Below are 24,362 nucleotides of genomic sequence, written 5' to 3' on the forward strand. Positions count from 1 at the left end.
TAAGAGCTGCTAAAAGTATACTGCAGGGGCTTGCCTTGCAGTTAGCTTTCAGCAGTGAGGAAAGACTAGAAAGAGTAATTAGAAACTGGTTCTCTCACGTCATTGGTGCATTGCCATTCATTGGTGATGTCATTCTCTCACTACCATGGTGTCACAGTTGGGTCATGTGTCTCACCTCACATAATGAATACAAGCACTTAGCACAGCCACCACTACTTAATGTGGTTCTTAAAATGTGAGGTCTGAAGTACCTAATTTTATCTTGAATGCTTAGAGTGTTCTTTATTATTTTGATCTGTTTCACTGTTTAAACATTTTGAGTTCTGTAGATTGAAGGTCCATACCATGATGGGTTATTCACAACTGGAAGATAGTAGTTGTGTCAGTTATTCATTGGTCATCACTCATTTCCACCTCAGTTCATTGCCAAAATTGAAAAAAAAAACAAAGCTCTCATTAGTTTTATTGAATTTGCCTCTATTAGTCTTGTCTGTAAAAGTGCTGCAATAATATGGATATTCTGCTGATGTTATACTATCCTGTAGGATCTTAGGTGTGATAATAGCATTATTTCCAAATGTCATTTTAATGTGAGTTGTTGTGGTGAAGCTATATGGGAATATTGTGACTGCAGGCTGAGAAAAAATTGATAAGGTTTGAATTTTCACCACCTATATTTATATAAACCACTTATTGGTAGTATACTTTGTTTATTCATTTTGAAAACAATTAGGAGGATGTTGTACTTTATATAATGAAACATTAAATCTGAAGCTTGTTTTTTGGATGTTGCTACCTTTGCCCTGTTATAATAATTATGAATACACTGGCACAAACAGACTGCACAGATCCTTGCATGTAGGTAAGCTATTTTGTCTATTGGCTTTTACCAAAGTATGCAATATACTGTGAAATGAGTTAGAAACGTAGAATGGTTTGATTTTTTTGCAACAGCTAACAAGCAACCATAATTATACCAATTGTGCCTACACCTCTTTGTACATGATCACATTTTGCACCAACAGACTGCATGCAGCTTGAACTTAGAGTGTATTGATATAGATATAGCTAGTATACAATAGCTTTTTATTACAACACGCTTATTTCCATTGTTTGCTGAAGTTCTTTAGCCTTGGGTACACCATCAAGTGCCATCAAACAGATAATTGCATCAAGTAGCAATTGATTTATCTTGTTCATCTACCCATAAAGATAAAACAAAAATAATTGTTTTGCGATGACTTACTTATCTTTGCCAATTACTTGCCATTTGCCACTTACTTATATGAGTCACTTATGATAATAAGGCCTATCACTTATCAGTCTAACATTATTTGTCATTTGTTTCATATTTACATGATCCAATGCAGGCTTCTGTTGTGGACTTTCGGTGTGCTCGTGAGAGCGGGTTGTTTCGCACGGTTAAAAAGGACCGAGAACACCGGTTCGGGGTCAGGGTTCACGCGCCGTGCGTCATCACTGGTCCCAACACGTGTGTCGCGCCCCGTTTTCCTGCACCGTTGCAGTGTGCGGTCCCGCTCGTCTTCTCCCTGCGCTCCGTCGGTGTAGATCTGGGCCGGCCCTGCCAGCGTGGCACCATTTCGCTACGGGGACACGATGAAACAGTTCATCAGTTGGTCATATTTCCTTCGTGGACTGCTAACCTAAATGGACGCGGCGGTGATAGAATTTACTTGGCCAGTGGCAGGTTATCGTCGCTCACATCGTCAGTGTGCGTCCCCTTGACCTTTACTCGGCACGCTGTGGCCGCCGCCCGGCTCCCCTCCATTGGTGGCCGAGCTGGGGCTCTGGTCCGGTCCGCCGCGTGCACCGCCCGCCGCGCCTCGCTCAGCGAACACCGACCGGCCGACGCCTCCTGCAGAAAATGCATGACCTTGGCCGGCAGAACCGGCCGTACCGCCGCCCGCTCGCCGCTCGCCGGGCCACCAGGAAAAGACGCGGCTCGTTGCGAAAGTGTCGCGTGTGTGAGGCCGTCCGAGGCGGCGCGATGGCCACGTTTGACGGCGAGGATGGCGACCGACCTGGAGCGTTCGTTGGGGGGGGGGGGGGGGGGGGGAGTTAAACCTGTTTGGTATTTCGTTTTGGTGGCCTGCGATGGTCGGTGCTGACGGTGGTTTTGTGCCGTCCGCCTGTAGTGGATAGCAATATAGGGGGCTACCGTGTCGGTTATAACACTGTAACAGGGCTGGTTCACGGGTCGCACTAATGGGAAACGTTCCGACAATAAAGACAGGCAGAAGTGCCCTGATGGACCGACCTGCTGCCATTCAGTGGCAATAGCCTCTGTACTCACTACTTAGGCATGTAGCCAACACCCTGTTTAGTGCTGCTATGGGGCCGAGCAGTTTGTCAGGATCGACTCGGTATCGTTATCGACAACTGCCGCGCTGGGGACCCTGCATTGCGTGGTAGACTGTCGTACCTAACGTGAATTCCTTGGTCGTAAGCACGGGTAGACTGTTTTCGTTTGTAAGTGCAGGTGATAACCAGTTCAATGATCACCCAAATCGTTATCGACAGTTCTTCACTGCTGCATATTCCTTAACAAACCGAATTTGATCTTATGGAATCTTTACCACGGCATCCTGTTTGGGCGGAATCGTGAACGTTCGGTGCTGCTAACCACCGGGCTAGCTGGGGTAGGTATTGGTTTTGTTTTCGTATTCTCAGCAGCGTGCAATCCTACGGTTACTCTGCACCCAACAGCTGTAACCTGAGACATTCTATAGAAGCTTATCACATTTCCTGCTGACAGACGAATTGAATTCACTACCTAGTATGTACCTAGTCACTGCGCTGTGCCCCTAATCTCATAATCGTTGCAGAGCCTTTACAAGCTGAGCCTAGCCATATGATGACGAGGGAACATTTGTCCCACAAAACGGGCGTTTGCAATTGCATGCGCATGATACAAGACACACCTGGAATGCTCGAACAAGCTTGCCTGTGATATTTCTTTGCGCTAACCAGTCAGACTCAGTTCATCCGTTGATTAATTTACCGAGCTATCGCAGAAGTGTCGCCACAAGCAGGACTAACGTGCATCCACACTTCATTTATCACCCAGAGATGTCACACGCTTTACACGGAGAGGACCCAGAGATTGTCCGATGAGCTTTCCCTCCCCGCCATGTCTCGGGTTTTCACTATCCTGAGTCGACCTCTTCCGCAATGTATCGGGTCCTGCCCCTGCCTTGTCCTGTGTCCATGCTGAGTGGGACCGTTAGCGCTTTTCTGTCCCCCTGCCCTGTCTTTGTATTGGGCCTTACCCCCTGCTCCGACCCAGTCACATGTCATTTTAACGGTGCGCGGCTATGAATGGTCACAAAAAAGAGCCTTATGTGTGGAAATAAGGGTGTGGGAGGTTTAACCGTCTGGTAGTGACTAACCTGAACAATAGTCTGATTGTATAGCGGCGTTTGCGCATTTTATTTAGACAATTCAATAGATACATAATCTTTTATTGAACCATTTCCGATAAAAATGTACCATTAGTCAGTGGCACATGTACGGCACAGGTGTCATGTGACCGCTGCCGCTCAGTCGGCCGCTGAGCGAGCCTGTGTGCTCAGCTGAACAAACTCGCCCGTCCCGGAGCACCTGAGTTACTGAGGATCCGTGTGCGCTGTCGACAGGGCCGCCGGGGAGCGCCGGACCTGCGCCGGCCGGCCGGCCACTCCTGCGGACTCGCCGGAGACAGCCGCTTAGCTATGGACCCGACGGCCTTTTACGGTAGGTGAGGCGCGCGACCCCGCTCCCTGAGCCGCTCATCTCCCTTGCAGAGTAGTTCAGAGTCCCGTGTCAGGGAGCCGGTTGCCGCTGTACGGGTAGCGTGGTTCGTTTTATGTCGCTACACTGCTGTCTTGTCGTGCGAGTGTGTCCTGTTATCGATCGGCAGACACCTGGCAACAGAGGTGCTGGACACAAAAGTTGCTTAGTTGAACGGTGTACTTTGTTGCAGTAGTGAAACACTGTTCACCAATTCGAATATTTGTTCCTTGCGCTCGGCCAGGTTGTAAGTGCCTTTTTAAGCCAATGACAATCACTTGCTTAGATGATGTCAGCCGTCTACAGCACCATAAACTGCTTCGATTACACACTTCAGGATCGTGGCAGCTTTCCCCAAGTGTTTGGTTTTGTCTGAAGAGCGCTGGCGATGCGTTTTCACATTGTGTGCGCTACTAATGCCTCGTGCTCAGCCATAGCTTGTGACCGTATTTGGACACATGCACAGGCTATGTCCCTAGTTTAGGGCTCAGGTTCGCTTATTTTGTTCTGTTTGGTATTTGGCCTGGGACCAAACACGTACGCTTTTACCGCAAGTCAGTGATGTTTTACGTCGAGTGCTCGCGCAAATAATTAATCCTTGATGAGTGACTCGCACAGTCATCCACTCGCATCGCATAGACGCCCGCACAGTCACTGCTTACTATTCCCAGGTCCCTAAATTTGGTACCGCAGTACGTCCGACGTCGGTCCTGAATTGCACGAATCAGATTCAAATAGGCTAGGCATTTTCTGAGATAAAGAAGTGAAACTCAGGCTAAATCATATTCTTCTTATTTTGGGCGTCGTACCCAAAATGATCAAGGGGAGCCTGCAAAGTGAATAGCTGTAAAGCCATTCACTTATAGGGAAGAGCTGCAACGCTAAGCAACATCGTTCCTTTTTGGAAGATAAATTCAATTCGTGTCTGGGTTGTGCTGAGACGATGGTTACACAAATTCAGCGGGCGGCTTCTCGAGACTTTAACGGTGTTTAGGCTTGAATTGAAATGTAGACTTGAAGGGCTCATGGAAAACTTCACGGAAGTTTTAGCGCTTTTTGCGTCACTAAGCGTGTGTGATATTTTCATTGAATATATCGCTTGCAAAGCATTAATCCCCTGTGTCTGGCAGACATATTATCGTTTATTGCGTGTGTTTTTGTCTAAGAAAATCTAAGCAAACCGCGTGCAATCAGCTGATCATCGAAGTCCATATTGTGCTATATATAATATTTTTGGGACGATGGGTTATGTTGCTCACTGATTTGTGACGTAAAGGCCTGACTACACTATGCGTTTTCTGCGTGCGTTTTTTGCGTGTTTGTGGGTTTTGCGTAATATCGTTCTAGAAAAATAAACGATATTACGTTTTTGTGATGTTTTTATATTCAATTGTAGTTAATATAAGAGTTATATTAACTTCTGCATATAACTGATGTAAAAATTATATTATTTTTTACTTTTTTCTAGACCGATATAAGGCAAAAAACGCAAACCCGCAAAAACGCACGCAGAAAACGCATAGTGTAGCCAGGCCTTAAAGGGAGATAATGACCTTTTTCCACAAAATCTGAGTTAGGATCATTTTCTGACAAAACACAACAAGTTATAATGTAAATTAAAACCATTTTGCTCAATGCGGTACCTTGCCGCAAATATCTCAACTTGAAGTCACGTTAGCGGGGAGCGCTGAAAATGACCGTTGAATAAGTACTTACATCACTTTTTGGTACTTGCATGTAATTTTGTAAAATGAGCGTATTCCTTACATTTGATCTTCATCACATCTAGTTAGTTAATGGTCGTCTATAGTGCCTTCAAAAGATATTCATGGTTTGGGGGTGGTTTATGTCTAAATTTACGCAACTATTTTTCCTGTTCATCATCTGAGGCCATATGCTGCTATTTTAGTAGCAACGACTCAATTTTGAATCGGTCCCGCCGACTGCACAATAAAAGAAGATAGATACAACACTTTTGCGGCATCACTGAAAAACTTATGCAGTACTGTTATCAAAATTCTCATAACACCGTTCGACAAACCTGAAGTCTTTTTGAAATAAATATGCTTGTATTTTTCGCTTCAGGCTCTGAGGCCAAAATAATGAATTTCGTAGTCGCAATCGCAAGATTTGGCTGCGTTTCTGGCGCATGCCGTTCATTTGTGGCGCAAAATAATACTTGGAAACAAAGAAGAGTAGGCACTATGTACGAATCTAATTAATTCTAAACCGAATTAACTCTAATTCAAATTAGAATCCTTACAACCAAGCAACGACAAGGCGATAACATAAACAAAAACCCAAGCGTCGCTGTTTGAAACAAAAGCGCCATATACTGCGACTTTTTTATAGAGAAGGACAAGAAGGACAACGCATTTCGGTGGGTGTTACAAGTACTGCAAGTACTGCTTCTTTTTTGCAAAAATAAAAACCTTTTTCACATACGAAAATGTGCTAGGAAATTTTCATATTTTATAGAAACTACAGTAGAAATAGTATAGATGTCGAGTAATTTTTATTAAAGAAAAAAGAAAGCTCATTATCTCCCTTTAAGAATATGAAAGCGCAGTCGATAGTAAGGTAGGTTAAACCTTGCCTTACACACTCGCTCCGTCCCTTTACCCATCTCTGCCTTCCGTCCGGCCCCATTCCTTTACGTCCCGTTCATCCCATCCGTCAACGCCTGCCCATCCTTTCCCGTCCGTCTGTCGATCCTTTCCGTCAACGTCTGGCCACCCTTTCCGTCCGTCTGTCGGCTGTCGATCCTTTCCGTCAACGTCTGCCCACCCTTTCCGTCCGTCTGTCCATCCTTTCCGTTCGGTCCGTCCATCCTTTCCGTTCGGTCCGTCCATCCTTTCCGTTCGGTCCGTCCTCCTGTCCATCCGTCCTTCGCCGGTCCGTGTCAGTGGGCGCCCCACGGAGGGGCCGCTCGATGTGGCCGTTTTCCTTGTCGACCGGTCACGCAGGGACGGCAGCGACGGCGACGCGCCGCGGCGGCCCGGCAGTGAGCCGTCGTCCGCCGCGCCGGCTGCACCTGCTACACCTCTCCCCGGCCGACGGGCCGGCGGCTGACCCGGTGTTCGGTCCCAACACCGAGCCGCGGTCTGTCTCTGTGGGGGAACGTCAGATCGGTGGGGCGGGTGTTGTAGTACCCCCGGCTACTCGGGGTCAACCATGCCCGACAAATCGTCAGATTCCGGTAAGAAATATACCCTCAGGCGTGGTGATGTGATCGATTTAATCACGTACACATGTGGCAGTACACAGGTCGTACGGGCGCGATTGCCTGTCAAACACGACTGTTTCGGCGATAAAATTCGTTTGATGGTTATCCGTGTGAAGGTCAGGGTCGTGACCGCCGCGGCCGCCGGTCGGCCGGCATTGCTGTTCATTGACCAAAAACATGACGCTAATTGAGTAAGTGCGTGATGCGCCGGCATTAGTGCGCTCTTCCCGGTGTCGGAGAATAGGCGGCGGTGGGGTTTTCTGGAGGAAACTGCCGGCCGGCCGGGCGGCCGACTGTGTAGCAGCGCTGTGATCGTACGGTGCGCGGCCGTTTCTGCAGCGGCTGGCTCGGCTCAGTCGGGCCCGGCGCGCCGGCGACGGCGGCGGCTCCGTGCTGACGGTGGCGGTGTCCGTGTCCCCCAGGTGCCCAGAACGGCCAGATGGGCGGCAGCAGCGGCATGTGGCGGCGGCCGCAGCCGGCCTACAGCACCAATGGCCCGCTGCCCAGCCACCAGGACTCGGGACCCTCGTCGGCCGATCTCATCAGGTGAGTTTACGTCTCGGGTGTGTCTAACGCGCCGCCTCCGTTGGTCCATCAGCGGTGGTTACCGCGTGTGTATCCAGTGCCGCCAGTGATCCTCGGCGGCTCGTTTCACGCTCGGCCACGCGTCATAGGCTGTTCTCCAGGCGTAGCGCGCCCACTCCTCGCCGGTGCTCCTCACAGTGGGCCACCAGTCCTCCGCCGTCCTCCTCACCACAGGCCACATGTCCTGGGCCTGGCTCTTCACTGCCGGCCACCAGTCCTCGACGGCCGTCCTCCTCAGCTGCGGACCCCAGTCGGCGGCGGCAATCCTCAGCTGCAACCACCAGTCCTCGGCGAGCACACCCAGCCAGCCGAGCCAGCCGTACAGCCAGAACTGCAGCGTGAACCAGCAGTCGCAGATGTAGTGCTCAAACACACCCATCACCGGTGGGAGGGGAGGGATGGAGCTCAGCCCGGCTCCGGCGCGACAGACGGATGAACGCCCAGCTCACGTGGCGCCGTGAACTCTGATCCTGGAGCCCGGCGGGCCGGGTCGCCCGGGCAGAGCTGGTCGTCGAGCCCGGTAACCGAGCGCCAGACGGTGCGCTCGCTCCAGGAACCTGGGACGGCCCGCCTCCTCTCGAACGGGCGCTAATTGGGCGCCGCCACCGTGCGTCACAGATGCCGCCGGTGACGCGGCGCGAACCGGAGACAAAGGGTGTTCGCCTGCAGGCCGCCTCTTGTGGTCGGCTTAATCGGTTAGCCTGGTGTCAGATGGTTGTTGTTCCAACAGCGGAGAAATAAGTTACGAAAAGAGCCTCAATTTGGTTGTTTTCTCAGCATGTGAGTGTGACCTACAAACGGTTAGAAATATTGTTAGAGATCCAGATGGGTCTGAGATCGTGTGAAGATAAAAATCAATGGTTCAATCAGCACATTATAATTTACTTCGGACGATGCTGTCATCCTCGACCGAAAACTATTCAATTCACTGAAAAACGAGGTCGTTTCTTTAGGGAAATTGCGACGAAATGACATGCAAGCGTGAATGGTCAGGGTCGGCAAATGGGGTCCTTGAATTTTGCAATTAGCTATTGCGCTCGTGAATTTGTCATTAGCAAAGCTTGCGACGCGCAATTAATTCAATAGAATGACTGGACGGGCTGTTGGGTGCCGCTTTTGTCAGTTATGTCTCACGTTTTCGGTGTTAAGTGTAAATTTTGTTATCGTCCTTTTCGGCTAGTTGTTGCATTCCAAAGGGGCCCTCTGAGATACTTCTCCATAAAACTTTCCATTTTCTGTATTATTCTTCAATAATCCGTCTTTACGGTTCTTTATCTTCATATTTTTTTGCGAAATATCTTGAAATAGTTTTATTCAATATCATCCACCTCTGATACTCCAGAGAAATGTCGTCACGTATTGCTTGGCTCAGTATGCGCTGCTCTGCCGAGGTCGTGTATGACGTCACGCGCCGCTGTGCCGTCCGGTATGAACTGGCCTGCCCTGCACTGCCGCCCCTGCCCGGCCCTGCTGTCACTCAGGACTCAGGAGTCGTCCTCGGTGTAGAGTGACGGCTTGACACTCCTGTAAATGGCATCACCGATTATATAACCGACCGTCGGCCATGGTCTGATTTTACATCCGCAGGTGTCCGATTTCATGCGGCCGGCATATGGCCTGCATAACAAGAGGGGCATTAATCGATCGAATTTCTGCGAATCCCGACCAGGCATGTCTATATTGAACGGTGGCGATTGGCGGCCGGTCGTCACATCGTCGTATTCATTGGTGACCTCCGATTGCGGTGTGCTCGGCTCACCGATACGATCGCAGCCGCTTATCAACGAGGTGGTCATCGCAGGAAATCTGCCGCCGCCAGTGTCAAGGACGATTGCACGTGGCCACCGGCAACTGATTAGCATGGCGCGCGATTGCTTTCCCTCGTTCTTGCGTCATTTTCCCGTGTTTTATGTAGCGTTTCCCTTGTATTCACATCACGGACTGCCCTTTACCATGACCTTACAATATGGAGGTGTCGTGTGGGCGACGCTTTCCGATGGCTCTGCGGCTAATGGGCTGTTGTCTTGGCAACGACGGCTCGCGGTCGCCTTGTCCTGGTGACTTGTCAGCTGAGCTCTGGGGCCTCTGCAGACGACACGTTTGGTGAGCGCAATCTGCATCGGCGACCGATGCCTGTTCAGTGGAGCGTGACGGATCAGAGGCCCTTTCTCAGAGGTCTGTCCCGCAGCTGGTAGAACCCCAGTGATTGGAGGCGGGGCTCTGGTGATCGGGGGCACCTCAGGGGTCCGTCCCGCAGCTGATCGGTCAGCCCTGGTGACAGGGGGCTCCTCAGAAGTCCAGTTTTGGTGGCAGCTGCAGCTGGTGCAGTTACAGCTGCCGCTGCACCAGCTCCGTCCTGAAGCTGGTGGGACCCTTGTGGTGAGAGTCGGGGCCTATGTGTTCGAAGGCCCTTCTCAATGGCGGAGACAGAGATTGTTCGCCTGCTACTGGATGTGGTTTCGGGATCGGAGGCCTCTCGTCAAACACCAGGGTGCGACAATTGGCGATGGTCGATAAAGGCAGGTTATCCTGTCTACAACTTCCTAACGTTTCATCGCCTGTGTCCAGAGTTAAAGACACAGGTGTGCAGTGGGGCAGTCTTGTTTGGGACGGGTTTCCTAATCACCGAACCGTCCGATATTTGCGCCGTCTGTTTGGGACGCTAGCTGTGACGCAGTTTTGGTGGTGACGACCATCGCACATCCACACTAACAGGCTGGTTGCGACTCATCTGTCGGTCGTACTGCCTGCCCCGGTACGATGTCACCGGTTGCGGCAGCTTGTGCCTGGCACTCATCTAATTTGGTTGACAAGCTGAGCTGACTTGAGGGTGCGATTGCGTACAGGGACCCGCAGTTGCTACTGTACACATATATTACCAATTTAGAATTGTGCTATTATTTGCTAAGTGCTGGCCATTGGAGAAAGGAAATGTAGCGCAAAGTATGGAGGAATAACACATGTTTGCTCCTAGGACGTATGTTTTGTATAATTCCTCTTACCGCAACAGATATTCTTCCAAAACTACAATCGTGCTATTTTTCCGCGCCGGTTGCCTCCCCAGAGCCCGTCCTTGGTATCGCCTATAGCTTCCGTTCTCGCTACGTGAATGAAAGTCACGTGACTACTACAGGTTTGCGCTCAGTACTAACACACCTAGCCCGAGGGCCGGTCCGTAGCGGGGAGGGGTAGAACGCCTGAGCTCCAGCGCAGTGGAGGTGGTGGTGGCCCGTATCATAAAGAGGCAACCGTAAGCAGAACTACAATTGCCGCAGTATAAGATTATGATCAAGTTTTCTTTAAATGTATTGATTGATAAGAAAGTGCAATGCTTATCTGATATAATAAAACGGTGTCCAAGGCTTTGGAAGAACTATAAAACATATTCAGCAACGTATAAATTTCTGATACAGGCCATGACCTTTCACCTTGCCTCCGGGGAGGACCGCTCAGGAAGCCACATACCGAACGAATCGAGGCCTCGCAGCGCGGCGGCAGAGGAGGTGGATAAACCATCGCCAGATCTTTCGGTTACTTATGTTTCCAGAAGAAGGAGGGGGAGGGGGGGTGGAGGGGGAGGGCTGTTTTCAACACACTCACCAATCCTTTCCTCATTAACTTATAGCTTACCGAAAAAATGCAACACAATGGTGGCCGTCACGAGATGTAGCGAAGAGTGCCTCAGCCACACCGGTTTTGAGTAAACGTTTAGCATTGGAATTCAGGCCAGTGATCCTGAAGCATTATTTTATTTTTGTCGTGCATAAGCTGGGATGACGTGGTCCAAGTTAATTGCGAAGAAACGGTTTTAGTTTCAGAACATTTATGAGGCTAGTCGCGCCAAATAGTATACGTTTGTTGTAAAATGTCAAATAGAATGTTGACGTGCTATCCAGATGATGGAATTTATTTGACACTAGAAGTCAAAAAGTGGCATCGTTAGTCATCCTGCATACCTATAAATCGATTCGTCGCCTTGGTTCGAGCCAGGGGCGGATCCAGAAAATCTCCAAGGGAGGGGCCATTAGAAACCAGGAGGCCCCCCCCCCATAATCCCACCTGTTGGAGGCCCCATCTTCCCACTTGTTGGCCCCCCCCCCCCAAAAAAAAGAACTGCGTCTATTGAGCTTATCTAGCTGTTCAGGCAACATCTCAACATCTGTGCAGGCTTGGAGGCCCTCTGTGCAGGTTAGGAGGCCCTGTAAAAGTGGTCATCTCTGTGAGTATAAGAGACCTCCAAGTTATGAAAAGCTTTACCAATCTTCTAACAAAGAAGTCTTCTCAGCTAGTCTTCTAAGAAATAACTAAGTGGGTAGGTTAAAAAAAAAACTCATCGGATTTCGGCCAGTTTATTTTCAGGAGGCCCCCTTTTCAGCTTTTTAACTTTTTAACTTTTTATTTTATTTTTGAAAAAAATCGGCCAAGGGGGGGGGCCATGGCCCCCATGGCCCCCCCCCCTTGTATCCGCGCCTGGTTCGAGCTCAATAGTTCTTTTCGCGGATGATCGGTTTCGTTTTCGTTTTCTTGGGGGGGGGGGGAAAGTTCATGAGCCAGTAACCACCCTCCCCAGTCCCCCAAACAACAATTGTTGACAAATACTGTGATGGCCTAAAAATGCCCTCAATTGTGTTACGGAGGGAAGAATGAGGTAAGTTGAGCCGCCTTTTGTTTTTCGTAAGCTACAGGCTAACTTACTGATCATTTTTTTCTGCGTTTACGGGTTGGACGGACAGAGTGGTCATTGCGCATGTAATGGTGGCCAGAAATGTTTCATACCGCTTCTTTTTGTACTGAAAGGCTACGTCAAAAATCATCTGGCACGTTGCTCATCTTACCCCATGGGCGAGGTAAGTTGAGACACGTCGTGGGGAAAGTTTAGCATGGATAGAAATGCGAACCTCTTCTTTTCCCGGGCGCGGCGAAGAGTGCAGGGCTCTTTTATTTACTCCATGACATACATACTTAAGGCAGTTTTTTCTGCATTAAAAGTGACTGTTTTAAGCCTTCCAATAACTCGTCAAGTTTTCTATCATGGAAGTAATCATTTTATCCTTCAGATAATCTGCAAATCACTTACAACTTGTGAAATCAACAAATAAAAACAATTTCCTACGATTTTTATTCAGCAGAACAAGCGCAGCTCAGTTTGGTTTTCGACAGCGGAGACAACAATGGCTTATCCGGCTCATCTTCCCCCAGGTGAAAATGGGTCATCTTGCCCTACCCGTGGCCATTTTCGGTTAATGACACCCGCTAAGGAAAATAACCATGCACCGCAGATAACAACCATCTCATTTTAAAAGCAAAACATGTCTTAGTTATCAGGGGCGATATCACATGTTACCGGGTGCTGAGCGTGAGAACGTTGCCGTCTCACGTGAAAGACTGCAGCATCGTAAGCGAACGGCACATGGAAGCTCAAGTCAATTAGCGCCATAGGAGCTGAGAAACATGGGGTGGCTAAACTTGCCCCTTGGCTCATTTTACCTCACTCTCCCCTATTTGGGGCTCTCAACCTTGATTTGTTAAAGTTATTTGTCTGTTCATTATAAAAGCTGTCAAATTTGCCGTATCATTAAACTTTTATTGAGTTTGTATTTCACACTTATCTAAAATGAACAATTTTGTCACTGGCTTCTTTTATGAATGGAATTGGATGGTCGCATGAATGAACGAATGAATAGCTCCATTTGAGCATCAGCTGAAATCAATCCTAAAATTTAATCTACCAGTCTGCAACGAAAATGCTTAAAAACCAGTGCAAGTTAGGTGCAGTTTCTAATCTATGCCGTTTTTTATTAAGTGTCTCATAGCTCCTTAATCTTGAGCCGCTTCTCTCACGATTCATTTTATGTGGTGCTTACATTGTTCAAGAAGTTATAGTATTCGAGCTCGTTGGTCTTAAAAACTGCTATCGAAGTAAATTAAAGTGCTTCGGGCTTCGGCACTTAAAAACCAATCGATATTTAACCCTCACCCATTCAGGCATCTCTTTTCAGCGTCTTTATAGGTACATGTAGCGGAGGGGCGTAGAAACCCTCAGCCATTCGGCCCTGGATAAAAAGAGCCAGAGCTTCGCTGAAAAATAAAAAGGAGCGAGCTGCTCGTGACGAGAGAAATCCGATGATTTGAGGTAGAGGTGGCAAAAGACGAAAATTTTGGGAACCAGACTCGAACCAGACCCGACTGGACATTTCTGGAACCAGTCGGACCCGAACCTAGTTGGAATCGGAACCAGTTGGACCCGTTCCCCAAAAGTCAATTAATACATACTACTTGAAGGTATCATTTGCATCATGTAAAACAGCCTATTTCCCACTGGGAATACTCATGAGCTACTGTGTGCAAAGAAAGATTCACTTCATTCACTTCATATTTTGCAATGATGTGTAGTGTGCAAGATGTATAGTTTATGCTAGGACCTGGTTGGACCCGTTATAAAATTTCCAGGAACCGGTCTGGACCCATATGGGTCCAGACTGGTTCTTTGGACCGGGTCCTCGGGTCCACATTTTGCCACCTCTGATTTGAGGGTCCTGGTCATCGCTGACAAGAAAAAGCCAATCATTTTTATGTCCTGGTCAATGCTGAGATCCTATATATGTAGTCACTGGTTGACCTCCCAGATCAGGTTAATAACCCAAAAGCACGAAAAATTGGGTCCTGCTAGAATTTCTGCAAGTGAAGTTTGCTGGGACTTGGCTTGCTTCTGACTCCGAATTTGCACTTGCTTTGATCAAAGATGATGTATCAAAGCATTTGGGGTAGGACGGGTCACGCCAGATCACCCATTAGGCGTTCTGCCGGCTATCCATAGAATGTTAACCAGCACTTACAACCTTGCAACATATTGCATAGGCACTATAACTGATACCTAAGTAAGTATGCCTAGTTTTCAAATGCTAAAATGGGTGCTAAATTTCAAACCAACACTTCCTAAAAACCACAGTAAAAAGGTGTAAATTTAAGGAAGTTGACCGAGATCATTTCAAGTAAATGACCTTAACCTGAGTTTCACGTGACCTTGGCACCCATAACAATCAATGAGACAAACATTAGATAGTATAGGTATTTCACATGTTGTCACGTTGCTAATCACGAAACGACTATGTAAACACACAGAAGATGTGCGCTGACTTTCAATTGCTATTCTGGCCTGACATGATCTTCAGTTAGTAACCATAACAGCGAAACGGCTTATTGTAACACAATTCATTGTGTATACGAAACCTACAAGTCCCTAAAAATAATCCTATTTACAACTTTTAAAAAGACACAGCTTATACAGCTTGGGCATACAATTTTTTTGCATTAAGAATTAAGATAATATTCATTCATCTCCACAGAATATGGTAAATTAGTGCTGCTGAAGTTCGCTTTCGAAGCGTCTCCTTCAGGCATTCCACAGCTCTCGTGCCATTTTGGATCACGGAACATGGCTGGGCGCAGGACAGGTCGTCTGCGAGCTTGGACGGACCACGTGACCACCTCCTCCACTCCCCCTCACTCCCGTCCCCTTCCCCAGCAGGGCGTCCGATCTAACCGCGCCCCAGGCAGTCGGCTCGGTCCGACCCTCCCCATGGTCGAGCCACGGCCCGGTGCCGCCTGAGTTTGTGCCGGGTGCAAAACTGGAGCAGTAACTAGCGCCGGAACTAGTAGTCAGCACGACCATCGTCAGATGGCAGGAGTAAATGGAATAAGCGGTTCCAGGTTTCAGAAGGAATGGGGCAGGAAAAAGCGCTGAAAACAATGTTTTGCTGATATAGCCATAAAAAGTTCACTGAATTAGGAGAGCAGCACATCAGTTCAAAGCCCTTCAGATGGTGGTTTTAATAAGCACACAATCATTTCCCAATTCGCCTCCAACGGTGTCACAGGCCAAGAATACGCTGAAATACTAGTGTGTACAGAAGCAACTGCGGGTCCCTGTACCTTCATACATACAAACATACATACATGCACTTTGATATTCAACGGTCGTGCGCAGTACGGCTTTTACGAGGTGCATCACAGGGCGCTTATTTCATGTCACGACATTGCATGAATCGAGACTGCAAAAATAGTTGTCCTTCTATCGCGAGCGACCCTCGGAATTCAGTTCGCGGGCTCGGTGACTGGCCATGCTGGATTTTCGAAAGTGAACCGAGCAAACACGCTATTCGCGGTCGGTCGGCGGCGGTGTTGGCGATTTTTCTCGCGCGGCTCGGTCGCTGGCGGGCCCCGCACGTGTTGAACCACGAGGTGGCGAGTTCGTGGAACGCTGAGTGGCGCGCCGCGGCGGCGCGGACTGACTGCCCGCCAGGACCGGGTCGGCACGCCGCGTGGACCGCGGGCCGCCTGGCCTCTCCAGTTTCCCATTCAGCGTCGACCTGAACGAGCGCCGTTGCTATCTCGCGGTGTCAACCAGCCAAGGTCACTGCGCCGCGAAGCCGCGTCTCGATGCGTACGGCCGTGTGTACCCTTTGAACCCGGCGCGGCGTTGAGCCTTGTTGGGCGGTCTGGGCTCAGCAACACGGCAACTTTGGTCGACAAACTACCAAAGCCGACCTGCCGCCAACGCTGGCGGATCTGAGCGCGCCCGGCGGCGGCGGCCGGTGCACCGTGGGGACTTATGCCATCCTAGCACGCATTAAGTGGCAAGTTAAAGTATTTCGATTTCCACTTTTTTGTTATTCATTCCACGTAGAATTGTCCAGCGCATCCGAATCACACCTTAAATCGTCTGTAAAATGATTGTTTATGCCTAAAAAAACCTCTCAAAGTGTAGCTTCGTCCTGACCAGCGTCGTGCTACCTGCATACAGCGAAAAAGCACACTACAATAAAACGCCCTCTCACTCGTTTCCCTGAACAGCAGGTTATAGTTGCGACATGTTTTCATTATCTTTGACTTATAAGGAAGATGATGGTATGCACGAAAATTTCCAAAATTCATCCAAATGTATAATTTTTGACCGAAATGCTAAAAATGTTAAAATGCTTCTTGATTCATAGAGTTGACAAGCAAACTATTGCCTTACAAAGTTTGTTACGCGGTGTTACGCGTGGAAATGTATATCAAAATGTTCTCCAATAATTTCTGCATCGGGGGCAGCTCTCATTTTTTGCCGAAATTTGCCTAAACCAGTCACTATGAGACGTCAAAGCAGACGGTGCCGCGTGGTTTCTTACGCCGCGCCGGGCCGCGCCGCGGCGGGTTACCCGACCGCAGCACACCGCCTGGGGGTTTCCGGTCAGTATAGGAGTTGGGAGGAGGGAGGAAGGGGGTGATACCATGTTGACATTATTTTTCTATCGCTAAATGTTATTTTTGAACAAAACAACAACACCCTTGCAACGCTGCGTCCATTTTATTGGCTATCGCCGCCAATGTTCACCTTATTGAACTTCAGTACAGAGCTTTGATATAGGTAAATCGAAAACTGTTGTAACTTTGTAAAGTGAGGTTGGTGGTTTTTGGGGTGCTAATCACGAATTTCAAGCTAGTTTTGATCAAGGATGATGTTTTCATGCTAGGCCGGGTCAGGTCAGGCCCGACCAGTAGGTGTCTTGCCGGCTATCCATAGAAGGTAGGCGTCGATTACCTTTGACGGCTTCGTAGCATGTTCCGTTAGGCACCAAAACTACTTAAATCTTCAAATGGGTGTTAAGTTCGAAATAAGCTCCAAGCACTTATCTAGAAAAATCGTATAACTTGAAAAAGTCAACTAAGGTCATCTAAGGTAAATGACCTTGATTTGACCTTAACGTGACCTTAAAATGCAAAGAACAAACAGCATTTCATACCTTGGAGAGTTAACAACCACAACAAGACTGAAAACGCGCCGATAATGTGCGCTGATAAGCGCCAAATCGATAACAGCCTGACATGGTCTGGTGAAACAGGTCACAGGTCAAATTTTTATTAAGGTCAAGGTCATGATATTTTAAGTGTGTGAGTAACATTGATCGATTCGAAGGTATAGAAAGTTTCGTCGTGATCCTCCACGTTTTGCTTGAGTTAATATGCGAAAAGTCGAGGACAGAAGTCTGTGCGACCCCCTCCCCCTTTAAGTGCAAGGACTAACAAAGTGCAAAGGTTAAGCCCGAAATGCCTTTTTGGTGATTGGGCTAGACATGAACAAATATCTACTTCTAAAACGATTGTAGTTTCGTTCTAATTTTTTAACGCTTCCACGCCCACGATGCATTGCTAGCCGAAAACGCTTCAGTGCTAAGCCCGTGGGGAGGGGGCGGGGGAGGGATGGGGTCAAGCAGGAGAGTCAACCATGTTGTCAGGGATCATACACCCTAAGCCTAACCATTTAAAGGTGAAATAAAATTAGTTAAGGTAGCGGAGGATGCGATATAAATAAATTCGTGCTAGGATCGATAAAAACCCCACAGTGCGGTGGCAGCCTGGCGTGCGACCCCGCAGGTGCGCCCCAGACGCCACTCAATGGAGCGACACGCCGCCGGGACCAGCGGCGAATTCTGGCGAGGCGTTACCGACCCTTACCATATGGATCGACCCTTTTTGTGCGTCTTTGTTAGTGTGAGTGCGATGGGCGCTGTGCGGATCGGTATGTCCGGGTGTGCGCATCCGTTCGATGAGCGATGGCACTACGGTGCTGAATGCTACCTACATATGTATGGACAAGTGGCCGTTGCAGCGGAGGCGACCGCGCGGCTGGCTGCGCCAGACCGGGTGGCAACAGGGGGCCCGGCCGGGTCGGCTGTCCTATGTGGGGCACCGGGACTGATACGCCTACTCGGGAAGGTGTGACGCTCTGAAGCCTGTCATTGCTGGCCGAGCGCAGTCGTCCGATATGGTGCTGCAATCTGCCATATGTGTAGTTTGAGGCCTTCTAGAATCCCTTGGATCCATTTCTGTGATCCTGAAGTACGTGAGCTGTAATGCTGGAAATGCTGCAACCTATGACATAAGTGGTGCGCAGAATCCGCGCGGCAGTAACACTCGCTCCGATTGGCGCGGACGCACAGCGGCGAATGGTCACCGTCTTTAGCCACGGGCCACGATGATGATACGCATCTCATGAGTGGACACCTGGGCGATCTGAGGCTAAAACATCCTTCAAACCGTAAAAATCCGCATCCAGATCTGTGAACTATCCAGTCCATTGAACCTAATCACATACAGGACATAAAATGACGCATTATGGTGTGTTCTAGAATCTTACTTGTAGTTCTGTACCCTCATTGGACTTGCGTATTGCAAGAGTTTGGTTCGAGCTGACAGCTGACCAATCCGTGGATGTCCTGGTCTTATCAACATGAGTACGTTCGACCGGCGCACCAGTCTCGGACTTCGCCACGGGCACTGCGCTGATCGCCGATCTGCGTCACGAACTGTCACGAGGTGCGTCACGGACAGTCACGAGGTGCGTCACGGTACTGGTGCGGACCGGCCTAGTCCGGTCCGGTCCAGTCCGACGGTCCTAAGCCCGTGGTCCGAGCCGGTGGTCTTGGTTGCTCGGGACCAGCCGTGACCTGTGAGCCGCGCATGACGCCCTGAGTGAGTGGTGACCCGCCGCCGGCCGCTGCACCAGCGCGTGCAGAGAGATGGAGCGGCCCTGTCAGGTGTGCTTACTCCCGGCCGCGGAAGGGGAATGGTGGGGAGACCGGGACCTCACAGAGCGACCAACATTTGCCATGATGCTAATGGCCGACGGCTGCGATTGTCACCGTCACTGTCATTCTCAGACCGATGTCTGACCTCTGACCGACGCCACGGGGTGCCGGACCTTTTCCTATTCGAGACATCGCCGGGAAATGGCGCCCGCCGCGCCGGCCGCACCTCTCTGGCCGGTTTCCTTGTATGTGTACGTGGCCCTGCCACCGAACAGACGACGTGGCCCATGCTGATTGGAGCCGCCCAGCGCGTCGTGGCGGTGATACGCCACTTGCCAGTGAATAATACAACGCACCGGTTAAAGTCGGCTGGTTTCCTGGAAGGGATAACACCGGTGCGGGATTTAACAGTGAAGTAAGCGCGATAACAAAAGCGCCGGCGTATGCATTGTGCTGAGTTTGAAGTCTGTGTCTTCGTTATTTGATGTGACTGCTCTGTCGTGTGTGTAGTGACACTTGTTCGTAGTTGTTCACCCTCCTCGACACTTGTGTTACTGGTCTAAACTGAGATTATTCAGATAAAAGATTAGCATTAGTATGAGGTTAAGTAGATAGGTCCTTGCAATACGTTTTAGAACATGTGAGTGGGAAATCTACATTTAGAAGGCCTTCGAAACCTGTATTCCGAAACATGACTATTCTGTAGTGATGTTCGGAGGTTCTTTGGCGACTTTTCATATTAATTTTCGGACCATGCCTTGTAAAAGGAATACTGAATGAATTGAAAATTTCGAAGCCGACTCTGCCTCTGCTCACTTGCATGGTAATGTAGTCCGTTCTTCGTAGCCGTTTCCGCCTATAAGCGAACTACACACCCTCTGATACCCTATCGTCGTCGACATATTGTCGCGTTGTGGCACTGGCGTCCCCGCAATGGTCCGTGCGGTATCACCGGCTGCAGTGTCGGGACAGCAACCTAACCTGGCAGCGGCATCCGTGTCTTGCTGGTGCTAGGCGGCTGTTTGCGTGTTAACCCGCAGCCGGTCCTGTTCCACTTTCCAGAATCAGAAAGAGATTACATAATAGCTGGCAAAACCGGACCGATTTCCAGGCATTGTTTCTTTTTACCTGCGATGGACCTTAGAGATAGCCCCAACATATTATTGAGCTGCCGAGGTCTGCAGGAGTGGCTCGCCCTGGAAGGCGGACGTTGTCCCAACCTTGGTCACCCGGCGCACACGCCTCCGCGGTCCAGCGCCCTTCCTCATGCCAGCGCTGGAAACTGACGCCGATTTCCGTAGCATCGTCACTGATGCCTCTTGAAACTGACAATGCGATGCGCTCAACGCAGGTTTTTCTGCGTTGCGTTCTCGGCCGGACTGGCGTTCCGCCGGGGTCACGGGGCTGTGGTGGGGTCCGAGTGGGGTCGGCCGGCCCCAGCGGTATGCGCGGGTCACTGAGTACGCTCAGGTGACCGCCGACACTGCTCCGATCCGCTCACAACACCACACTGCTGCTGACGAGACCATGTTGGAGGTGCGCAGCGCACGGTCAGACAAACAGCGGGGTGGGGTCAGCGGCTGAGCGGCGCGGCGCGAGCTGCAGGTCACTGATCCCCGCGGCCAAACGGGGAGATCGCTGGGAGAAGCTAGGGACGAATGTGAACTGGGTCGTCCGGGGCGATGAAGTACATATGTATGCTACCTGGCGAAGGATATAATTTGTATGCGGTTGTCTCCAGTAGTGGTAAACCCGGTCCGCGATGGCAATGATCAGCACAGTTGCATCACTCCTGCCGGGTAGTCATATTCGCGCCTGGCCGTCGGACTGATGCTTCGTCAGTTCAGCGGTGGTGCCCGGTCAGCATGACGGTGTTCTCTGCAGCGGGGACCGGTCGGCGGCGCGTAGCGCGGCCGGTCAGCACCGAGGGTCAGCTCTGCTGTCGGCAGTGGCACGGCCGGTCAGCAGCGAGGGTCAGCTCTGCTGTCGGCACGGTCAGCGGGCACCCGGCTGAGCCGGCAGTGCGTGCCCTCCGGCCGGCGCTGGGGCGCGGCGCCGCCGGCTCCAGTGGCGCCGCGCCGTCAGCACGCCGTGTCAGATCGTCTGCGCCGCGGCGGTCGCCACTTCGGCCGGCGACCTCTTGAGCTGTGCTGCCGCCGTGCCGCCCATCATCTCGGTAGGTCACGGCACGCCCGGCCGGCATTCTCAGCGACTCGGCGGCGCGTGAGTGTCCTCGGCGTGCGCTCTCGGTCTTTGGAGACCGCGCTCCGGCGTCTGTCGTGACCGGCCCGAAGGAAACTCGGTCCTCTGGCCCCGACCGCGGCCTTTGAGCGCCCACCTGCCATCCGGGATGGCGCCGGCATGTCGCTGCCGGCGAGGTGACGTCACGCATAAATGACGTCACACACCTATCCGGGTGGGGATGACTGGAAGCGGTCTGCGGCTTTTCGTGAAGTCGTGCGCTCCACAAGGCGTTTTGCCTGTCATTTACGTTACTTGCTCTTTTTGAGTTATTGTGGAGCTAAAAGGCAACTGTCAGTTTCTTTGGATTAATATTGTGGAGATTTATGTCACCATGACTGTCAAAATGTCTCCGCGCAGTTTGTTGACGCGTAGTTTAAATACAAAAAAAGGCTGTCGGCCCCCCAGTGTGGGAAGGTAGCTCTTATTTTGTCATTAATATGATGTGAACACCGGCCATGTTATAGCATCCTGATCCTACGTTGTATGCTTCTTTTTCCCTGAGGCAATCATTGTACCATTATTTATGACGATATCTGTCCATGAAATATTTTTAAGGTGCCTACATACCTATAGGTATGCGCATTAGCTCTAAGTGGTAGCCAGTTTCCTACTAGAACGGCGCCCGTTGTAAAAGTCACAGTGTTGTAAAATTGGTTCAGGGTCCGAAGCTCCCTCTTACAAGCGCAGTTAAGTGCTGACATCCAACGACAAACCGTAGTTACATAATTAATTATTCAATTACGTACTTGGTTGCGCAGGATTCGCTACTGCGCTTCTGGTCCTGGGTTTTTGGCTCCTGCCTTTGATGTTAGACTTGACGAACTGACACGAATGTTTTATATTTATTGTTTAATTGCATATGTGCTTAGGAAGTGAGGCCTGCAACAGTACCAATGAATCAATTGTGCCATTGACCAGCCTGCATTTTTCCTAAAGACATGATAACTAAAAATTTGGTCTAGTGGATCGCAGGATGCAAGGAAGCGCTGGTCTTTGAAGAAATGATTTGGATGCGAGAGTGATCCATGCCTCTGCTTCTACTGGGGTCTCCCAAGACAGAGGCCTTATGCAGCTAGTTGAATTCAACGTTCCTGCTGGGATTTAAACCTTACAATCAACGCCAACTATGTATTTGCAGTCTTGTACTCCAAAAATTCGCTATTTTAGTTCCTCGTTTCCCAACTTCTATGCCTGCTTTAACTGCTGGCCTGCTATATGAAAACTTCCTTCGTTCATTCGCCTTTAAACCGGTTAAATGCCGCCAACGTGTATCGCTGCAATACAAAACCGATCAGCAGATAGGTGTTCTGCAGTCGCTGACCGTTATCAGCCCCGGCGGAGGGCCGCTCGGTGACCGGCTGTGGTTGCAGGCCCGGGTCTCACCGGGGCATCACCCTGTGTTTGTCCAGCGACCGCACCTCGGGGGGCAACGTACCGTGGAGGTCGGATGTACGAGCCGGCCGTGAGGGTGTGGCTCTGTTTGACAGTGTGTCACGGTGTGTCAGTGTGACGGACTGGCGTCGGAAGTGACGGTCTGGTCTTTGTAGAGTCGGTAATATGAGTGTGTCAGAAGGGAGTCAGGCCGTAACCGAGTCTGCAGTCTTGTCTTGGTGTGTCCGAGTGTGCAGTATTGGTTTGTCAGAGTCTGCAGTCTGGTCGTGACAGTCTGCTGGCTGAGGAGTGAGTGTTTCAGACGGAAGTCTGACCGTGTTCGAGTCTGCGGTCTGGTCTTGCAGAAGCTGCGGTCTGGTTTTGTCAGAATCCGCAGCCTCAGTTTTCAGATTTTGCAGTCTGGTCGTGTTTGAGCTCATAGTGGATGATGATATTTAGTAAATGTCGATGGTCCTGGGAAGGAATGATGGCTTCTGTGATGATCCTGTCTTTCAATGTTGCCAGTCAACAGCAGGGTTTGGAATGAAATAGTAAAAGGCGCACTGAGCTGAGTATGGGTGTTGTGTCACCATTCCTTCGCTGTCGTCTCGTCACTGTCGATTAACACTCGCCAGTCACACTAGGGTGATCCCCGTGCCGCTCGCACCGGTCCCCGTTGTTCCCGTTTGTTTCCGCCCATGTGATGTGATGTGATTCTATGCGTAATGACTCCGTGTCTGCCTCTAACCGCACCGTGCTCTCTCCGTCCGCAGGGAGTTTCCGTCGCTGCGCGCGAACGGGTTCGCCGAGCAGCAGGCCCTGTTGCGAGTCTGGTACAACACGTGGTCGCCGGCCGAGCGACTCGTCACACTGTGCGCCATGCTGGAACAGCTGGCTGACACCCAGGTTAGTGGCGTGGCACCGATTGGTCTCAGCAGAGAGGGGAAGATGAATGAGACGAGAGAGAGAGAGCAGGGGACATGGCGGGGAGAGGGAGGAACACGGCTGGGAGAGGGCTGAGAACACGACTGATTGCGGTAAGCCAGCGGATGATATGAGGATCCGGTGCACTGCGGGTGAAGTATCACACCACCTTACTTTCGTACTACCTAGGTATGCAGTGATGGCCTTGCAGATGTGCACGTAGCTTGGCCTTTCTGCCGTGGTGGGCCTTGCTTACATTTCCTTGGTCCTGCAGTCCGGCTATAGCGGTTCCACAGCTATGTTCCCGCAGACCTGTGTTGAGCCTTACGACGCTCCCTGGCCTGATCTGGCGTGTCCGCGCCCGTATCCATTGGTCCTGTGCTGTCCGTGCAGCCGCCCGTGCCGTCCCGGCCTGTACTCAGAGCTCCAGGGTGTGCCAGACGTCTGTATATACGATCGACGACCATCGTTTGCGCAACTGGTGGGCTTGTCAGCGGCCATGGGGGGCAACGAATCTGGTTCGTAGTACGGCGGGATGTCACACGATACTGGGAGCCCGTCACAGGTCAGGGAGGTGGGTCACCCAGCTGGGTAGAGTCACGCCACTCATCACGCGTGACTTATCCGCCGACCGGCGACTGTTGCGCCAATGG

At 50.4% G+C, this 24,362-nt stretch overlaps 1 protein-coding gene across 3 annotated transcripts in view; it reads left to right on the top strand.

The window, feature by feature from the left end:
- LOC122367274 (protein Smaug homolog 2-like) overlaps positions 1-24,362 on the top strand; it is a 36,862-nt gene that overhangs the window by 1,565 nt on the left and 10,935 nt on the right. For 2 of the 3 annotated variants that reach the window (XM_043340229.1, XM_043340232.1), the window contains exons 1-3: positions 6,829-6,988; positions 7,438-7,561; positions 23,559-23,691. In XM_043340229.1, the coding sequence (XP_043196164.1) occupies positions 6,964-6,988; positions 7,438-7,561; positions 23,559-23,691 (282 nt within the window). In that variant the 5' untranslated portion in view covers positions 6,829-6,963. Of the gene's footprint in view, positions 1-3,656; positions 3,754-6,828; positions 6,989-7,437; positions 7,562-23,558; positions 23,692-24,362 lie in introns of those variants that run through there. The other variant, XM_043340231.1, reaches the window with a different exon arrangement.

This window comes from Amphibalanus amphitrite, unplaced genomic scaffold (assembly GCF_019059575.1).
Source record: "Amphibalanus amphitrite isolate SeventyFive unplaced genomic scaffold, NRLGWU_Aamphi_draft 000861F_arrow, whole genome shotgun sequence".
Taxonomy (NCBI): domain Eukaryota; kingdom Metazoa; phylum Arthropoda; class Thecostraca; order Balanomorpha; family Balanidae; genus Amphibalanus; species Amphibalanus amphitrite.